Source organism: Neophocaena asiaeorientalis, unplaced genomic scaffold (genome assembly GCF_003031525.2).
Source record: "Neophocaena asiaeorientalis asiaeorientalis breed wild unplaced genomic scaffold, Neophocaena_asiaeorientalis_V1.1 scaffold76, whole genome shotgun sequence".
Classification (NCBI taxonomy): domain Eukaryota; kingdom Metazoa; phylum Chordata; class Mammalia; order Artiodactyla; family Phocoenidae; genus Neophocaena; species Neophocaena asiaeorientalis.
The window spans coordinates 1,435,598-1,454,396 of NW_020173668.1; the positions used below are offsets into that span (position 1 = coordinate 1,435,598).

At 37.2% G+C, this 18,799-nt stretch overlaps 1 protein-coding gene across 5 annotated transcripts in view; it reads left to right on the forward strand.

Moving 5' to 3' along the window:
• ASH1L (ASH1 like histone lysine methyltransferase) overlaps positions 1–18,799 on the forward strand; it is a 210,802-nt gene that overhangs the window by 53,540 nt on the left and 138,463 nt on the right. For all 5 annotated transcript variants that reach the window (XM_024748118.1, XM_024748117.1, XM_024748116.1 and 2 more), the window contains one exon: positions 8,224–12,787. In XM_024748118.1, coding sequence (XP_024603886.1) covers positions 8,224–12,787 — 4,564 coding nt within the window. The remainder of the gene's footprint in view (positions 1–8,223; positions 12,788–18,799) is intronic.

Genomic DNA, 18,799 nt, shown 5'->3' on the forward strand with positions numbered 1-18,799 from the left:
CTTTTTGCTGCCCTCTGGCCTCCTCAGTCTTTTGCTAGTTCTTCATCATCTTGACCTTTTAATGTTGTAATGCCTCAATGTTAGTCTTTAATTCTCTACTCTTCTGTTTATATTCACCCTGTTGACTTAAAAAATATATATACAGAACGTGAGAGTTGTTTTATTTGGGGCAAAACAAGGACTGCAGCGTTTCAGATAACTGAGAAACTGCTGCTCCGAGGAGGTAAGGGGAGGAGCCAGGATATATAGGAGTTTTGCAACAAAGAGCAGGTAATTGGGAACATCAAAAGATTATTGTTAAAACCAGATATCTCAAGTTAAGGAATTTAGCCCTTTTCTATATATAGGAAGATGCAAGAGTCTGGGCTCACTAAAATCATTCCTTTGATATGCACCTGAGCTATCTGGGGCCTGTATTTTCACAACCTGAGTTTCCTCAGGGCTCACCACAGGGAGTGGCTGCAGTCTGATGGCTGCTAGATGGCAGGTATTCTTTTCAGCCCTGAGTTTCGTCAGGGCTTACCAGCTCACGTTGGAGGGCTGCAGTCATTGGTGACTGTGACATCCTTTGTTTATTGATATGGCAGGAAATATTCCATTTATAAATATTCCATTGATCAACCCTCACCTGGTTATGTGAACCAGGCTCAAGGTTTTAAATATCTATAAGCTGTTGTCTTTCAAATTTGAATCTTCTTGTTCAGACCTCTTTATTTGGATGTTTAGAACACATTTCAGTTTTAACATGTCCAAAACTGAACTCCTCATAGTCATTTTCAACTCTCCTCCAACTACAGTCTTTGTTACCTTTTCAGCACTTCCACTGTTTCTACCCTAGTCCAAGTCACTATCATCTCTTGTCTAGAAAACTGTAATAGATTGCTAACAAGACTCCATGCTATTACCCTTAAATCCTTATAGCTTTATGAAGAGAGCAGCTAGAGGGAGGGAATATTTGAAGATGTAAGTGAAATATCACTCTTCTGTTCAAAATCTTTTAGTGCTTTTCCATTTTATTCAGAGTAAAAGCTCAAGCCTTTATAATGGCCTAAAGGCCCTCCATGATAATAATAGCTCTTTTTGATCACATATTCTATTCTCCCTGAGTCAGTTGCTTAAGTCCTGCCACATTAGCATGCTTGATGTTCCTGTAGATAACTTTCTCACTTCATGTCTTTGCTCAGATGTTACCTGATCATTGAGGCCTAGTCCAGTCACCTAACTCAATTTTGCACTCTCTCACAGCACTCTGAATTGGTTTTTCTTTTTCCCATAGCAATTAACACCTTCCAACAAGTAATATTTTAAAAGTTTATTGTTTTTCTTTATTGTCTTTCCCACTAAAATGTAAGCTTTGTGAGAGTAGAGATTTTCGTCTTTATTTTTCTTTGTTTTATTTCCAACAGTGAGTGGGTACCCAGTAAATATTTGTTGAATGAAGAACTAGGTCACATACCTCCTCTACATAAAAGCTTCCAATGGCTTCCCCTCTCTTGGATTAAAAAAAAAGTCTGTCCCCCTACCTTCTGCCTGACCACTCCTCCCTTGATTACTCTGGCAAACCTGGATTCCTTGAATTTATCAATATGAGGTAAGTTCCTGCCTCAGGGCCTTTGCTCCTGCTGTTTCCTCTTTTTAGTATCGTTCTTTTCTCAGGCAGCTACATAGACTCCTCCTTTGGGGTTCTGCACAATTGTAACCTCAATCAGGACTCTCCTGACAACCTGTTTTTTTATTTTTTTAAATTTATTTTTTGGCTGCATTGGGTCTTTGTTGCTGTGCGTGGGCTTTCTCTAGTTGCGGTGAGCGGGGGCTACTCTTTGTTGCAGTGCGTGGGCTTGTCATTGCGGTGGCTTCTCTTGTTGCAGAACACGGGCTCTAGGCACACGGGCTTCAGCAGTTCTGGCTTGCGGGCTCTAGAGCGCAGGCTCAGTGGTTGTGGTGCACGGGCTCCGCGGCATGTGAGATCTTCCCAGACCAGGGCTCTAACCCATGTCTCCTACATTGGCCGATGGATTCTTAACCACTACGCCACCAGGGAAGGCCCCTGACAACATGTTTTAATATTGCAAATCCTTTCCAATCCTAGTCTTTCCTCTTCTTCTATACTCTCTGATTTTCTCTATAGCCTATTTCACCATCTGATATACTGAATATTTCATCTCTCTTTTTATTGCCTCTACCCCTATCATGCATTAGAATAAAATCTCAGTGAAGGAGACTTTTTTTTCCATTACTGTTATTCCTAGCACTTAAACAATGGTACTTAAAACTATTTGTTGAAAAAATGAATTCCTGACGAAGCAAGAATTCAAGATTATAAAGTAAATTAAATCAGTAGTGTTCTTGAATACTGTCAGTTTAGAGTTAGAAAATGTAACAAAAAAATTATTCACAAAAGTAATAGTATTTATGAAATATTTAGAAATAAACTTGACAGCAAGTGTTTAGGATCTATATGGATAAAATTATAAATATCTAGTAACACTTGACTAAGCAGAAAACATTTGCTTTGTTATTGTGGAGCTAAAGTTAATGTTGAGATATCGTTTTTTCCTGTTTTAATATATAAAGTTAATGCCATGTGGAGTTTTTCAAAACTTTATATGAACCTTAAGGTCATCTAGAAGTATACATATGCAAAAACAACCAGGGAGCCTTACAAAAATGTTCTAAAGTTAATGGTTATGGTTGCACAACTCTGAATATACTAAAAACCATTGAACTTGTGCTCATAAAGGGTAAATTTGATGGTATGTGAATTATATCTCAATAATGTTATAAATAAAATAAGGAATTTCTATAGGCTTACAAAAAGGAAAAAATAGCCTTTTAAAGTATTAAAACATACTGTAAAGTGTCCACATATTATTAGTGGCTCAGGAATAAACATAAATGTAAGTGAAGCAAAATGGAGAGCTTAGACCCAAATATGAATAAAAATATGTGAGAAATGTATTTCAAATCAGTGAATGTGAAATGAGAAATGGAAAAACTCTTAGAACAACGGACAAAACCTTTTCAGGTAAAAGCTGCTTCTCTACCCACAGATTATGTTTTAAAAATTCAAAATAGATAAATAATTTAAAGTAAAAGTAAGAATGAGACCATAAAAACATTAGTTGAAAATGTGGTGAAGATTGTCATCTTTAGGAAGATGTGATCGTTCCAATTATGCTATGAAAACAACTATAAAACTAGAGATTATTTTATCTATTTATAATGGTTAAGAGCTTTAGCTATGAAATCAGACTATGTTTAAAGCATACTTTCAATCACTTAATGGTTAAGTAACCTTGACCAGGTAATCTAGTATCTAAACTATTCCTATTTTTAAAAAAATAAATTTAATGAGGATAATTACATTAACCACATCATATGGTTGTTGTGAGGATCAAATGACAGAATATGTGTGGTACTTAGTACAGTTTTTCATATGTTTCTGAATACATTTAACTTCTTTTTAAGAAAAATAATAGGAAGTAGAAGGACAACCAGTAAATTGGGAGACAAATTACGACATGAGAGAAATATTATTTCAGAAATATTAAGGGCTCTTCTAAATAAGAAATGATAAACTCCACAATTCAGAAAAAAGACATGGACCTCAAACAGCTATTACACTGCTGAAAAAATATACAAGGCCTGTAAAATCATGTGACAGGATGTCTTGTTCATAATACCAGGCAGTAAGTGAAATGTAAATAGAAATGCCCCAAAAGTGTATCTATAGGTTGTAAAATCTTAAACACTGACAATGGGAATAAAAAATATTTTCTTCACATTTAGAATATTGACATTCACACAAAGAAAACTCACATAGCACATTATAAGCTGTATAAGAACACGAAAGAGTCAACAGATGAGCATAGACTTCACTACCAAAGAGCTGGAAATATTGAAACCATCTGAAAGATTTTGAAATGGTTAAAATGGGCAAAAAGATAACCATTTGATAAAAACAGGACGATAACAAGTGGATTTGAATGAAGCAAATAGTAATTAATCCTAGAAATAATGGCGTTTGAAATGAAAACAATGAGTTTATTGGAACAGTAAATGAGAGAGCGTATTTTCTGACGATAACTATAACCAAATCACCCAGTTGTCAAGGTTTGGGAACATTAAGATTGACCTGAATACTGTTAGTCTGATGTTTAATTTCAAAATCGTCAGAAGCAAGGTTGTCAGTTGTTACTGTTTCTGTTTTTAGGCAATATCATTGCCTAAAAATGCAGAATATCACAAGTCACAAGGTATTATCTTGGGTTACAGAAATGTAGTGTTTATAAACTCTGAATTTTTTATAATAAACTTTTTTCCATTAAAAAAGTCTTTCTTGAGGCTTCCTGGTGGCGCAGTGGTTGAGAATCTGCCTGCCAATGCAGGGGACATGGGTTCGAGCCCTGGTCTGGGAGGATCCTACATGCCACGGAGCAACTAGGCCCATAAGCCACAACTACTGAGTCTGTGCGTCTGGAGCCTGTGCTCCACAACAAGAGAGGCCGCGATAGTGAAAGGCCCATGCACTGTGATGAAGAGTGGCCCCCTCTTGCCACAACTAGAGAAAGCCCTTGCACAGAAACGAAGACCCAACATAGCAAAAATAAATTAATTAATTAATAAACTCCTACCCCCAACATCTTCAAAAAAAAAAGAAAAAAGAAAACCACAGCTTTAAAAAAAAAGTCTTTCTTGATGCAGAGCTGTCCTACACGTGTAACTATTTATCATATATACCCTTTTTTTAAAGAACTTTATTTATTTGGCTGCATCAGGTCTTAATTGTGGTGTGCAGGCTCTTCGTTGTGGCATGTGGGCTCCAGAGCAAGCAGGCTCAGTAGTTGCGGTGCACGCGCAGGCTCAGTATTTGTGGCGCATGGACTTAGTTGCGCCGCGGCATGTGGGATCTTAGTTCCCCAACCAGGGATCGAACCCACGTCCCCCACATTGGAAGGCAGATTCTTACCACTGGACCACCTGGGAAGTCCCTATTGTATATACCCTTTGATCAAGCAATTCCACTTTTAGAAGTTGATCTGAAGGAAATAATTGGACAAATAGGCAAACATTTATATAATTGGATGTTCATCATTATATTCCTTACAAGAAGAAATAGCCGAAAACTGGGACTTCCCTGGCTGTCCAGTCGTTAAGACTCCAGGCTTCCTCCACTGCAGGGGTCACAGGTTCAATCCCTGGTCAGAGAACTAGGATCCTGCATGCCTCACAGCGCTGTTTAAAAAGCAACCAATATGAAGTTGATTTTATGAATTTTGAACTATTACGAAACCATTGAATTGATAGTCTGACTCAATTTATTTGTGTAAAAAGGTGTCTTCCTCGTATTGTTTAAGTGGGCTATGAAACCGCAAGCATTTTTGGCCCCATTTTTATGAAAGAATGTACATGTATTTGAGTATATGGTGAAGCATATGAAATGTAAAATTGTTTATTTATGGATGGTAGTGTTTATACCTTCCCTCTTTTCTAATGAGCATACTTTTATCTTTGTTTTCAAGTTGAAGAAAATTATATGCTTAAAATGATGTTTTGATACAATATCTTTTTCATTGACTAACATAATATACTCTTAAAAATGATACCTCTTACTACTGGTTGTCATTTTAAGAGGTTCTTAGAAAGGTAAGAGAATAATATTACCAGTACCAACTGTAGCTTTCAACATCTTATTAATATTATCTCATTCACTCAGTTTATTCAGTGTCAGGATTTGGACGAAAAAAAATCTTTGAAACCATAATCAAATTATCTGTGCTTTTTTGTTTTATTTTTATTTTTTCCTTCTTTAATCATAGACCATTTACTGTGGGATACTAACTATTTTAGGATGCTTTTAATTAACCTGAGATATTCATTTCCTTCAAAGCTGAAAAACCAGATTTCAGTACAGTCTTTTAAGCAGGTTAAGGGAGCTGGATGTTTCTACTTTTCTTTCAGACAGAATTTTAAAAATAAACTTTTATTGAAATATAACATAAATATAAATGTAACAACTCAGTGAATTTTCACAAACTCAACCACCCCATGTAGCCAGCATTCAGTTTAAGAAATGGAACATTACCAGCACCCACCAAGATCTTGTGCTCCTTTCTCATCATTGCCCCACACCAGGGGTAACCATTTTCCTGACTTTAAATACCATAATTAGTCGTGCCTCTTTGTGAACTTAATATAAATGGAGTTATATGGTACACACTTTTATTCTGTATCCTTTCACTTAGTCTTGTTTGTGAGCGTTATCTATGCTATGGTACATAGTCATAGTTTGTTCAGACAGATTTTTAAAGGTACGTTTTAAAATGGAAGTGTCACAATTTTCAGGTATAAATATATTTTAAAATACTTAATAAAGCCTTTAATTTTTAAGTTTTGAAAAGTAACTGTAAAAATACAAAATGGGAGTATTGTTTCTTTAACAAGATGGGAAGAAAATGTGTTTCTTTAATCGCAAGCTTAATATATGTCAGTTGAATATGAGACTGTCAGAAAAGCCAGTTTCCTCTTGGGCAAAATTGTAAGGGTCCAGTCCAAAAGAAGAGATAGTCCCCTTAGTTTTAAGTCAATCAAATATTGGTTGTATTGTGTTTCCTCCCTCATAGGTTACTATTTTCATTAATCTTCTGTTTATTCTTCTATTTTTAATATAACCAGATATGTATGTATATTCATATACCTGTCTTCTTATACAGAAGATAGCATATTATAACCACTGTCCAAATTCTTGCTTTTTTTCATTTAATAATACATATTAAAGAGCATTTGATAGCAATATATTGATATCTTCTCTTTTTTTTTCCAGTTTTATGGCAGTCCATTGTACAGATATACTTTGATTTATTCAGCCAATCCCCTGTAGATAATCATTTAGACTGTTTTAGGGTTTTGCTATTAAAATGGTGGTACATTTTTAGCTTTTTGCAAACATTAGATTTTTTGCCAGTATGTCTTGGGGTAGATCCCCTAAAAGTGGTCAAAGGAATAAATGCATGTGGTATTTTTCTAGTTATTGCTAATTTCTATTTTGTAGGGATTATACCATTTTACACACAAAACTTTTCCGTATATGCATGAATTTGGTTTTGGGTTTTCTATCCTGGCCCATTGGATCTTTTGTCTTTTCATGTGCTATACTGTTTTAGTGATAGAGGCATTAAAAATTAATTTAATATTTGATAGTTATCCCCTTCTTTTTAGATTTTGCTAGGTATTCTTGCTTATATATTTTTCCCAATGAATGTTATAACTTTTCTTATTCCTGAGAGAATTTTGTTGGTATTTTTATTAGGATGACATTAAATTTATAAATTTGCTTCGGGGAAATTGTCAGCTTCATATCTTCCTATCCACAAACATAGTATGTCTTTACATTTGTTCAAGTCTTTCATTTGTATTTCATAGTTAAGAAAGACTCTTTATGTCAGTTATACCTCAATTAAAAAAAAAAAACAAACTGCTGAAACGTGAAGAAAAAAATCTTTGTTATCTAAAAGTAAAACAGACTGTTGTGGGAAATGATAAATTCATTTGTAAAGTATATAATGAGGATTCATACATTAGACAGCAATTTATATTATGACTTAAAAGTTACTTTCAACTCTTCAGATTTTATATAAAAACACATTCTAAAGAAAATATGAACATATTTTATTGTCTTTTCTATTCTTCTCACATGAAGAGAGAACTTGACTGCTCATTCAAGATTATAATTAAGAATGTGTTAAAGGAGTAAAAGTTGGTCAGGAATTGTCCTGCATTGGTTTGAAATCATTGAAATTAAATAAGGAAGTAGGCAAAGAACCATTATTTTAAACGAGGACCATGGGATATTGTAACTAACAATATCTTTTCAAAAACAGTACATTCATATGCTAATGTATATTTAGTCCATGTAACGAGAAAGTAGACTATTTGCCTTTTTAAAACAATGTCAAAAAATACCATAGGGATATTTCTAAATACTCAATAATATGTATGTTCATATGGTTGAAAGTCAACAAAGATTACATCTATATAGTCTGATATAGCAGTAGAGGAACTAACATACCGTGACAGTATAACATTAGTTAGTTTTTTAAAAAAAGCACTATTGCCTATCTTGTATCTGATTTGTCATCATTTAGTTTGTTTGATTGTAATGCTAAACTGAAATGGTATATAAGCTTTACTCTCTCTGAAACCCTTTTCTTGTTCAAATTTTAGGATCCTTCAAAGTTGTACAAGAAATCAGGTGATGTTGCAGCCATTGAATGCCAGTCTGAGGAGAGCATCCATCTTCATTCACAGGGAGAAAACAATCCTTTGTCTAAGAAGCTTTCTCCAGTACACTCAGAAATGACAGATTACATTAATGCAGCATCATCTACTCTTGTTGGTAGCCAGGATCCTGATTTAAAGGACAGGGCATTACTTAATGGAGGAACGAGTGTAACGGAAAAGTTGGCACAGCTCATTGCAACTTGTCCTCCCTCCAAGTCTTCCAAGACAAAACCTAAGAAGTTAGGAACTGGCACTACTGCGGGATTGGTTAACAAGGATTTGATCAGGAAAGCAGGCGTTGGCTCTGTAGCTGGAATAATACATAAGGACTTAATAAAAAAACCAACTATCAGCACAGCGGTTGGATTGGTAACTAAAGATCCTGGGAAAAAGCCAGTGTTTAATGCAACAGTAGGATTGGTCAATAAGGACTCTGTGAAAAAACTAGGAACTGGCACTACAGCGGTATTCATTAATAAAGACTTAGGCAAAAAGCCAGGGAATATCACTACAGTAGGACTGCTGAGCAAAGATTCAGGAAAGAAGCTAGGAATTGGTATTGTTCCAGGTTTAGTGAATAAGGAACCTGGAAAGAAGCTAGGACTTGGCACTGTGGTTGGACTAGTTAATAAAGACTTGGGAAAGAAATTGGGTTCTACTGTTGGCCTAGTGGCCAAGGACTGTGCGAAGAAGATTGTAGCAAATTCAACAATCGGATTAGTTAATAAGGACATTGGAAAGAAACTAGTGAGTTGTCCTATGGCAGGACTGGTCAGTAAAGATGCCATAAACCTTAAAGCGGAAGCGCTGCTCCCCACTCAGGAACCACTTAAGGCTTCTTGTAGTACAAACATCAATAGTCATGAAAGTCAGGAACTTTCTGAATCCCTGAAAGACAGTGCCACCAGCAAAACTTTTGAGAAGAATGTTATACGGCAGAGTAAAGAAAGCATATTGGAAAAGTTCTCAGTTCGAAAGGAAATCATTAATTTGGAGAAAGAAATGTTTAATGAAGGAACATGCATTCAGCAAGACAGTTTCTCATCCAGTGAAAGGGGGTCTTATGAAACCTCAAAGCATGAAAAGCAACCTCCCGTATATTGCACTTCTCCGGACTTTCAAATGGGAGTTGCTTCTGATGCATCTACAGCAAAATCCCCTTTTAGTGCAGTAGGAGAAAGCAATCTCCCTTCCCCATCACCTACTGTATCTGTTAATCCTTTAACCAGAAGTCCCCCTGAAACGTCTTCACAGATGGCTCCTAATCCGTTACTTTTAAGTCCTACCACAGAACTAATGGAAGAAATTTCTGAATCTGTCGGAAAGAACCAATTTACTTCTGAAAGTACCCACTTGAACATTGGTCATAGGTCTGTGGGTCATAGCATGAATATTGAATGCAAAGGGATTGATAAAGAGGTAAATGATTCCAAAACTGCACATATAGATATTCCAAGAATAAGCTCTTCTCTGGGAAAAAAGCCAAGTTTGACTTCTGATTCCAGTATTCATACAATTACGCCTTCAGTTGTTAACTTCACTAGTTTATTTAGTAACAAGCCCTTTCTAAAACTTGGTGCAGTAACTGCATCCGACAAACACTGCCAAGTTACTGAAAGCCTAAGCACTACTTTGCAGTCCAAACCATTAAAAAAAAGGAAAGGAAGAAAACCTCGGTGGACTAAAGTGGTGGCAAGAAGCACATGCCGGTCTCCAAAAGGGCTAGAATTAGAAAGATCAGAGCTTTTTAAAAATGTTTCTTGTAGTTCACTATCAAATAGTAATTCCGAACCAGCCAAGTTTATGAAAAACATTGGACCATCTTCATTTGTAGATCATGACTTCCTTAAACGCCGATTACCAAAGTTGAGCAAATCTACAACTCCATCTCTTGCTCTCTTAACTGATAGTGAAAAACCATCTCATAAGTCTTTTGCTACTCACAAATTATCCTCCAGTATGTGTGTGTCTAGTGATCTTTTGTCTGATATTTATAAACCCAAAAGAGGAAGACCTAAATCTAAGGAGATGCCTCAACTGGAAGGTCCACCTAAAAGGACTTTAAAAATTCCTGCCTCTAAAGTTTTTTCTTTGCAGTCTAAGGAAGAACAAGAACCCCCAATTTTACAGCCAGAAATTGAAATTCCTTCCTTCAAACAAAGTCTGTCTGTGTCTCCTTTTCCAAAAAAAAGAGGCAGACCTAAGAGGCAAATGAGGTCACCAGTCAAGATGAAGCCACCTGTACTATCAGTGGCTCCATTTGTTGCTACTGAAAGTCCAAGCAAGCTTGAGTCTGAAAGTGACAACCATAGAAGTAGCAGTGATTTCTTTGAGAGTGAGGATCAACTTCAGGATCCAGATGATCTAGATGACAGTCACAGGCCAACTGTCTGCAGTATGAGTGACCTTGAGATGGAACCAGATAAAAAAATTACGAAGAGAAACAATGGACAGTTAATGAAAACAATTATCCGCAAAATAAATAAAATGAAGACTTTAAAGAGAAAGAAACTGTTGAATCAGATTCTTTCAAGCTCTGTAGAATCAAGTAATAAAGGGAAAGTGCAATCCAAACTCCATAATACAGTGTCAAGTCTTGCCGCCACATTTGGCTCTAAATTGGGCCAACAGATAAATGTCAGCAAGAAAGGAACCATTTATATAGGAAAGAGGAGGGGTCGAAAACCAAAAACTGTCTTAAATGGCATTCTTTCTGGTAGCCCTACCAGCCTTGCTGTTCTTGAACAAACAGCTCAGCAGGCAGCTGGGTCAGCATTAGGACAGATTCTTCCACCTTTACTGCCTTCATCTGCTAGTAGTTCTGAGATTCTTCCATCACCTATTTGCTCTCAGTCTTCTGGGACTAGTGGAGGTCAGAGCCCTGTAAGTAGTGATGCAGGCTTTGTTGAACCCAGTTCAGTGCCATATTTGCATTTACACTCCAGACAAGGCAGTATGATTCAGACTCTTGCAATGAAGAAGGCCTCAAAGGGGAGGAGGCGGTTATCTCCTCCTACTTTGTTGCCAAATTCTCCTTCTCACTTGAGTGAACTCACATCTCTGAAAGAAGCTACTCCTTCTCCTATTAGTGAGTCTCATAGTGATGAGACCATTCCCAGTGATAGTGGAATTGGAACAGATAATAACAGCACATCAGACAGGGCAGAGAAATTTTGTGGGCAAAAAAAGAGGAGGCATTCTTTTGAGCATGTTTCTCTGATTCCCCCTGAAACCTCTACAGTCCTAAGCAGTCTTAAAGAAAAACATAAACATAAATGTAAGCGCAGGAATCATGATTACCTCAGCTACGACAAGATGAAAAGGCAAAAACGAAAACGGAAAAAGAAATATCCCCAACTCCGAAATAGACAGGATCCAGACTTTATTGCAGATCTGGAGGAATTAATAAGTCGCCTAAGTGAAATTCGAATCACTCATCGAAGTCATCATTTTATCCCCCGAGACCTTTTGCCAACTATTTTTCGAATCAACTTTAATAGTTTCTATACACATCCTTCTTTCCCCTTAGACCCTTTGCACTACATTCGAAAACCTGACTTAAAAAAGAAGAGAGGGAGACCCCCTAAGATGAGGGAGGCAATGGCTGAAATGCCTTTTATGCACAGCCTTAGTTTTCCTCTTTCTAGTACTGGATTCTATCCTTCTTATGGCATGCCTTACTCCCCCTCACCCCTTACAGCTGCTCCCATAGGATTAGGTTATTATGGAAGATATCCCCCAACTCTTTATCCACCTCCTCCATCTCCATCTTTCACCACTCCACTTCCACCTCCTTCCTATATGCATGCTGGTCATTTACTTCTCAATCCCACCAAATACCATAAGAAAAAGCATAAGCTACTTCGACAGGAAGCCTTTCTTACAACCAGCAGGACTCCCCTTCTTTCTATGAGTACCTACCCTAGTGTCCCTCCCGAGATGGCCTATGGTTGGATGGTTGAGCACAAACACAGGCACCGTCACAAACACAGAGAACACCGTTCTTCTGAGCAGCCACAGGTTTCCATGGACACTGGCTCTTCCAGATCTGTCCTAGAATCTTTGAAGCGCTATCGATTTGGAAAGGATACTGTTGGAGAGCGCTATAAACATAAGGAAAAGCACCGGTGTCATATGTCCTGCCCTCATCTCTCTCCTTCAAAAAGCTTAATAAACAGAGAAGAGCAGTGGGTCCACCGAGAGCCTTCAGAATCTAGTCCATTGGCCTTGGGATTGCAGACACCTTTACAGATTGACTGTTCAGAAAGTTCTCCAAGTTTATCCCTTGGGGGATTCACTCCCAACTCTGATCTGGCCAGCAGTGATGAACATACAAACCTTTTCACAAGTGCAATAGGGAGCTGCAGAGTTTCAAACCCTAACTCCAGTGGCCGAAAGAAACTAACTGACAGCCCTGGACTGTTTTCTGCACAGGACACTTCATTAAATCGGCCTCACAGAAAGGAGCCGCTGCCTTCCAGCGAAAGGGCAGTACAGACCTTGACAGGTAAGAGGGTTATTTTGTTGCCTGTTGTTTGTGTTAGAGAAATGGTGTATTTTGCCTACTGGTTGCCTGATACGTGTACATGAACTTTTAATAGCTCTAGTGTTATTGTTTTTATAAATGTATTTTGAAATGTTATCTTCCAAGTTTTTATTTTCAGTAGATGTGAGAAGTAAGATAAGGCATGTCTTTGCATTAATTTTGAATTTTGAGAAGAGATATCATCAAAACAAACAAAAAATAATACTCAACTTTTTGGAAATCAGAAAAAATGATTTTCTTATGCAAAAAGGCTTATTACACAGTTTCTTTAGTGAGAAATAGCTCATAGATACCTGGATTTTTAAAAAAAATTTTATTGAAGTATAGTTGATTTAGTGTTGTGGATATCTGTTAATACCTATGCAGGATTTTTAATATATACTGATCCAGTTTATAAGTGTTTCTATGTTACAGGAAGAATATGTTGTTAACTCTATGTGTCTCATAATAAAAATCTAAACAGTCAAAACTATCAACTTGTGGGAATTCCCTGGCGGTCCAGTGGTTAGGACTGTACGCCTTCACTGCTGCAGGCCTGGGTTCAATCCCTGGTTGGGAAACTAAGATCCCACAAGCCATGTGGTGCAGCCAAAAACAAACAAAATTATCAACTTTGTAAAATTTAACTCAATATTTAGTGGGACTTCATTTTTCAGAGTACCTTTAGGTATCTTCATAAAAGCTGCTTAGGTTTAATAAAATGACATAAAGCAAATTTAGGTAATGCGTTTGTAATGTCTAGAAAGTGTCTTTTAAGAACTGAAAAGAAGATATGGGGCTTCCCTGGTGGCACAGTGGTTGAGAGTCCGTCTGCCGATGCAGGGGACACGGGTTCGTGCCCTGGTCTGGGAAGATCCCACATGCCGTGGAGCAGCTAGGCCCGAATAGAAAACAAGAAAAAGGAAGCATTGCCTATTCATGTATAAGATATCGCTAAGTCAGAAGTTCTTTATCAGAGATCTCAACCCTACGGGTTTGTAAATTAACTCTAGAAAGTCCATAAAATCTCTGATGTTGTAAGTAAAATTATGTGTATGTATGCTTGTGTGTATTTTTAGGAGAAAATGCATATATTTTTTCAGATTCTCCAAGTAAACTCTGTAAGCCTCAATATCCCTTCCTAGAAAATGGGATTAGTAGGGTTATTATAAACAGTAAATGAGATTATAGTGTTTATTAAAATGATTTGCACATAGTAAGCACACAAATGTTAATTGATATTATTCCCCCCAAATATTAAAAACTTGTGCATTAGAGGAAATGATAAACCCCTCAGAGAAGAGGTTTTTTTTCCTGATTTTAATTATTTGTGAACTTTTGAAAAATAAAAGCTATCTTGGTGGAGCTGAGCATTCTTTAGTTTTTAACAATGTAATAAAGAAGGAAAAAATCCTAAGCTCTAATTAGGTTCATTCAACAAATTTTTTGACAAACATTTAATCAACAGCAGTTATTGAATATCTGCTGTCAGCCAGACATTGTACTTTGTGGGCCCTTGTGATATAATAGGGAACAAAGCACACAGGTTCATTGTTCTCATGGATCTTAATATTGGAGGAGATGAGTAATAAAAAAATTGCACATTAAATGTCATAAAAGTTGTGACAAATGGTATATATATATATTTAAAGTCCAGGGTTCTATGGGAGTATGAAATGGGGGCCTAAACTCAGGAAGGCTTCCCTGAGAAGGTGACCCTAGACAGTTAACTTGAATGAAGGATGAGCAGTAGTTAGCTAGGTGAACAGAATTCCACTTACTCATTTACTCATTCATTCACTCATTCATTTATTTATTGAATTCCAAAACATCTAGCATTCTTCTAGTCACTGGTATATAGTAGAGAGCAAAGACATATCTGGCCTCATTAACTTTCAGCTTGGTGAAGGAAGACAAACTATAGAGTGGTAAGCACATAAATAATGGCATAATTGATAAAAATGCTATCAAATTAATTAATATAAGTGTTAGGGTACATAACTAAGGGGAGAGGGGTGCCTATTTAGATAGAGTTATTAGTTATGGTCCAAGGATAAAAAGTTGCAATTTAAGGATGTGAAACCACCAAGCTTCCAAGCTGAGGATTGGGTGAAGAGCACTTTTGAGGATCCTGAACTGGAAAGGAGCTTAGATGTTAGAAAAGCAGGGGAGCGCTCAGAAGGTTCATTGTGGTAGGAGAGGGAATACAAGAGAGAGAATGGTGAGAGAATTGTGGTGAAAGAAAGAAGACAGACCACATGTTAAAAGATTTTGGATTTTATATTAAGCAAAAAGACAGAAGTGTTGATTTTAAATTTACATTTTAAAAGATTGTTCTAGCTCACGTGTGAACATTGAATTGTAGAGGACAAAAATAGCTACAGGGAAACCAATTAGTAGACAATTGCAGTAGTCTAGATAAAATGATGATACTTAAGGGTGTTGGCAGACTCCTTCATGAATATTTGAGAGGTTCATGGTGCGGTGTACTGATAGAGAGAAGACTAGAGGAGGAGAGATTTGGGGAGAGTACAAGTTTGCTTTTTAATATATATAAACCTTGAGATGCCTTTAGAAACGTCAGGTGGTGATGTTGAGCAGACATTTGGGTATCTAGTTCTGGAGCTCAAGAGAGATGTTTGGGCTAGAGATAAGGGCATTTCACTATGAGGTTTTGAAAAACTTTGGTGATATTATTCACTAAAGATAAAAGGATGTCTGGAAAAGATAGAGTTGGGAACAGGCTCTCAAAACCTCTGAAACTTTGTAACCAGAGCACCAAGAAAAATAGTCATTCTAGAAAATACCAGCAGCAGGTAAAAATACATGTTAAATTGTTTAATAAGTAAAGAAATACTACAATAAACATAGGATTCTTTAGGAGAAGATGAAGGTAGCCTGATAGAAACATATAAAGAAGGGTTGAAGCTGCTCAGTTGTAGACACAAAGCATATCATAAATATGAAGTGATGCCAGATATAGCTGGTTCTGGTTTATTGTCCTTATTTGTCTCTTTCTCATGAAGGTTGGGGGAACCACACAATGAGCACTTGTAGGAAAATCTGTGACCATTTGTAGCCAAGAGGGTGAATGGGCATTCTGAACAGAACTACATTGTTCAATGGTTTACTGCATTTAGTTTGTGTAGAGTATTCTTTGTTTAGCTGCTAACTTGGTGCTTCAAAACATTAATGTACTCTGAAAAATCACATATGAACTCCATGTCATTCTGGTATTCTATTTATCAATTGTATGTGAGCTGTTTCACTCTACAGAAACATTCTAACAAAATAGACTATACATCTATGAATCCTCTGTTTATCTATCTACCTGTTGTCGTGAGAGAGATGATATTTCCCTACAGAGAGTATAAAGTGAGAAAAGAAAAGAGCCTTGGACAGCTTTGAGGAATTTCAGTATTTAAAGTAGTGATTAAAAACCATCAGCCTTTGGTTTATATATGACCCTTTGTGATGATTTCTACAGTTTGTTTTTTTAATTGCTAAAATTTAAAAATCTGGAGATTTCACACAAGCATGCAGAATTCTGCTTTTCTTTGAAAAGAAATGAGAACATCTGACAACAGTTAATCCGTATTTCCTGGATGACATCAAGGTTGGGTCTCAGTAGTGGCCGCCCCTCCCCCCTCCCCAAGTCTTTAGTTGGGACATACGTTCTTCAGTTTTCCTCAGTCCTCACAGTGTCCTGTTGTGTGTTATATCTGGCCCAGTTCAAATATTTAAGAGATTTATCTGGCTCCAAGGAATATTGAGTCTGAGGCCCCTAATTTAAGAGTTGTGAGAAGGAGCTTATAAGAAGTGGGGGAATTGAGGTGAAGGTAAAGTGAAATGACAGCTTAGGTTGTTGAATGTATCATCTACATGGACATTAACGTCACCCAAGAGGCCATTTATAGGAGTCAGGGTGGAAAGGATGAATCTGAATCTGGTTTCAGGGACCTTGGAGAATGAGATAGCAGGGAAAGCTAGCATATGCAGAAATACCTGCTTTATGAATAAGAACCTTTTTTTTTCCCTTCCTTTAAAAATATAACATACAAAAACATTAAGACCTCTCCGAAGTCACTGTTCTGACACCAATCCTTTGTCACCAACTGAGTTTCCTACAATTTAGATCAATTCTGATACTAACTACCTGGAGTTAGAGAAGACCCTACAAGTTAAGAGCAAAGTTTTATGAAGACTGCCCCCACTTAAGATGCCAGTGGCAAGTTTCAGTGTCCCCAATCCACCCACACTTCTGCCCAGCTTGCTACAAGTTTAGGGGCTACCACAACCCCTCAGTTTTGATAATTTGGTAGAATGGCTCATAGAACTTACTGAAACCACTATAATTACAATTACAGTTATATTATAAAGGATACAGATCAGGAATTGAAGAGATGCATAGGGCAATAGCTGGGGCGGGAAAGGGGACACAGAGCTTCCATACCCTCTCTGTGGAATCTGGGTGTGTCATGCTCCCAGCACATCATTGTGTTCACCAACCAAGAAGCTTCACCAGGCCTCTGTGTCCAGAATTTTGATTGGGGCTTCACTATATAGGTGTGATTGATTAAATCATTGGCCATGTGATTGAATTCAATCTCAGGTCCATCTCCACCCTCTGTAGATTGGGCTCACCCAAAGTTTCAGCTCTCTAATCATGTGGTTGGTCTCTAGTGACCAGCCTCCATCCTGAGGGAATCTTAGGGTTCACCTTAAGTCACCTCTTTGGCATAACAAAGACACTACTATTAGGAAATTTCAAGGTTTTTGAAGTTCTGTGCCAGGAATCAGAGATCAGGTATATTCTTCATTATATCACAAGTCTAATTTGTTTTGTTAATTGATCTGTAACTTGGAATCTCTCTGTCTTCTTCACAGTTACTCTTTTGATACGTAGGTAGAAATGTGTCTTGATTTTCTAATAGGAATTTTTTTCAGATAGACATGAAAATTGGCTTACCTATCCACATAAAACCAGTTGAGAAAAAGATTTTTAGTTAAGGAAAATAATAAGAAAATAGTGCTAAATCATGGGATATCTTCTAAGTTGGTCACTTTCAAGATCAGAATTTGTCTTGTTTAGGCAAAGCTTTATGAACTTGATTTTTTAATCTTACCTGTTATGATGGTCGCTGTCCCTTTAGTTATTTTGTATCTGTTGTTTGCCGGGTACAAGGAATACAAACAAAAGGAATAAGATATAATTTCTGCCCTCAAGGAATTTATAGTTAAGTGGAGTACATAAACATGTATCCAAATAGTTATTGATAGATAGCTCCTAAAATTGAGATACAGTGTGTTTTGGGGAGCAGAGAAGAGAGGGACTCACTTAAAAGGAGCCAGGAAGATGTTTTGAGTTTAGTGTGCAAAGAATAAAGAGTGAAGACTATTTCTTATAGAGAAATAAGCTTTTTAGGGTTTTGGAGACATGATACTATACTTAGGTAACTGTAAATAGCCTGATATGGGACCAGGAGATGAGGTTGGAAAGATAGTCGGGGGACAGATCATAAAGCCTCTTGTTTATATAGAATACCAAGGAGTTTGGAGTTTACCCTATAGGCAGTGGGAAGTTAAGGGTTTTAAAGCAGAATGATTTGCTAAGATTATATGGATAGCACTATGATAGATGGATTAGAGAAAGATCAGTTGGACCAGTTTGGATATTGTCTCAGCAAAATATTATGGGGGCCTGAACTAAGATAGTGATAGAGAAAACAATATTCCAAAGAAATAGATTTTTCAAAGAGGTGAAGAAAGAGGGAAGGGCTCCCCTGGTGGTGCAGTGGTTGAGAGTCCGCCTGCCGATGCAGGGGACATGGGTTTGTGCCCCGGTCTGGGAAGATCCCACATGCTGCAGAGCGGCTGGGCCCGTGAGCCACGGCCACTGACCCTGCGCATCCGGAGCGCCTGTGCTCCTCAATGGGAGAGTCCACAACAGTGAGAGACCCGCATTTGGCAAAAAAAAAAAAAAAAAAAAAGAAA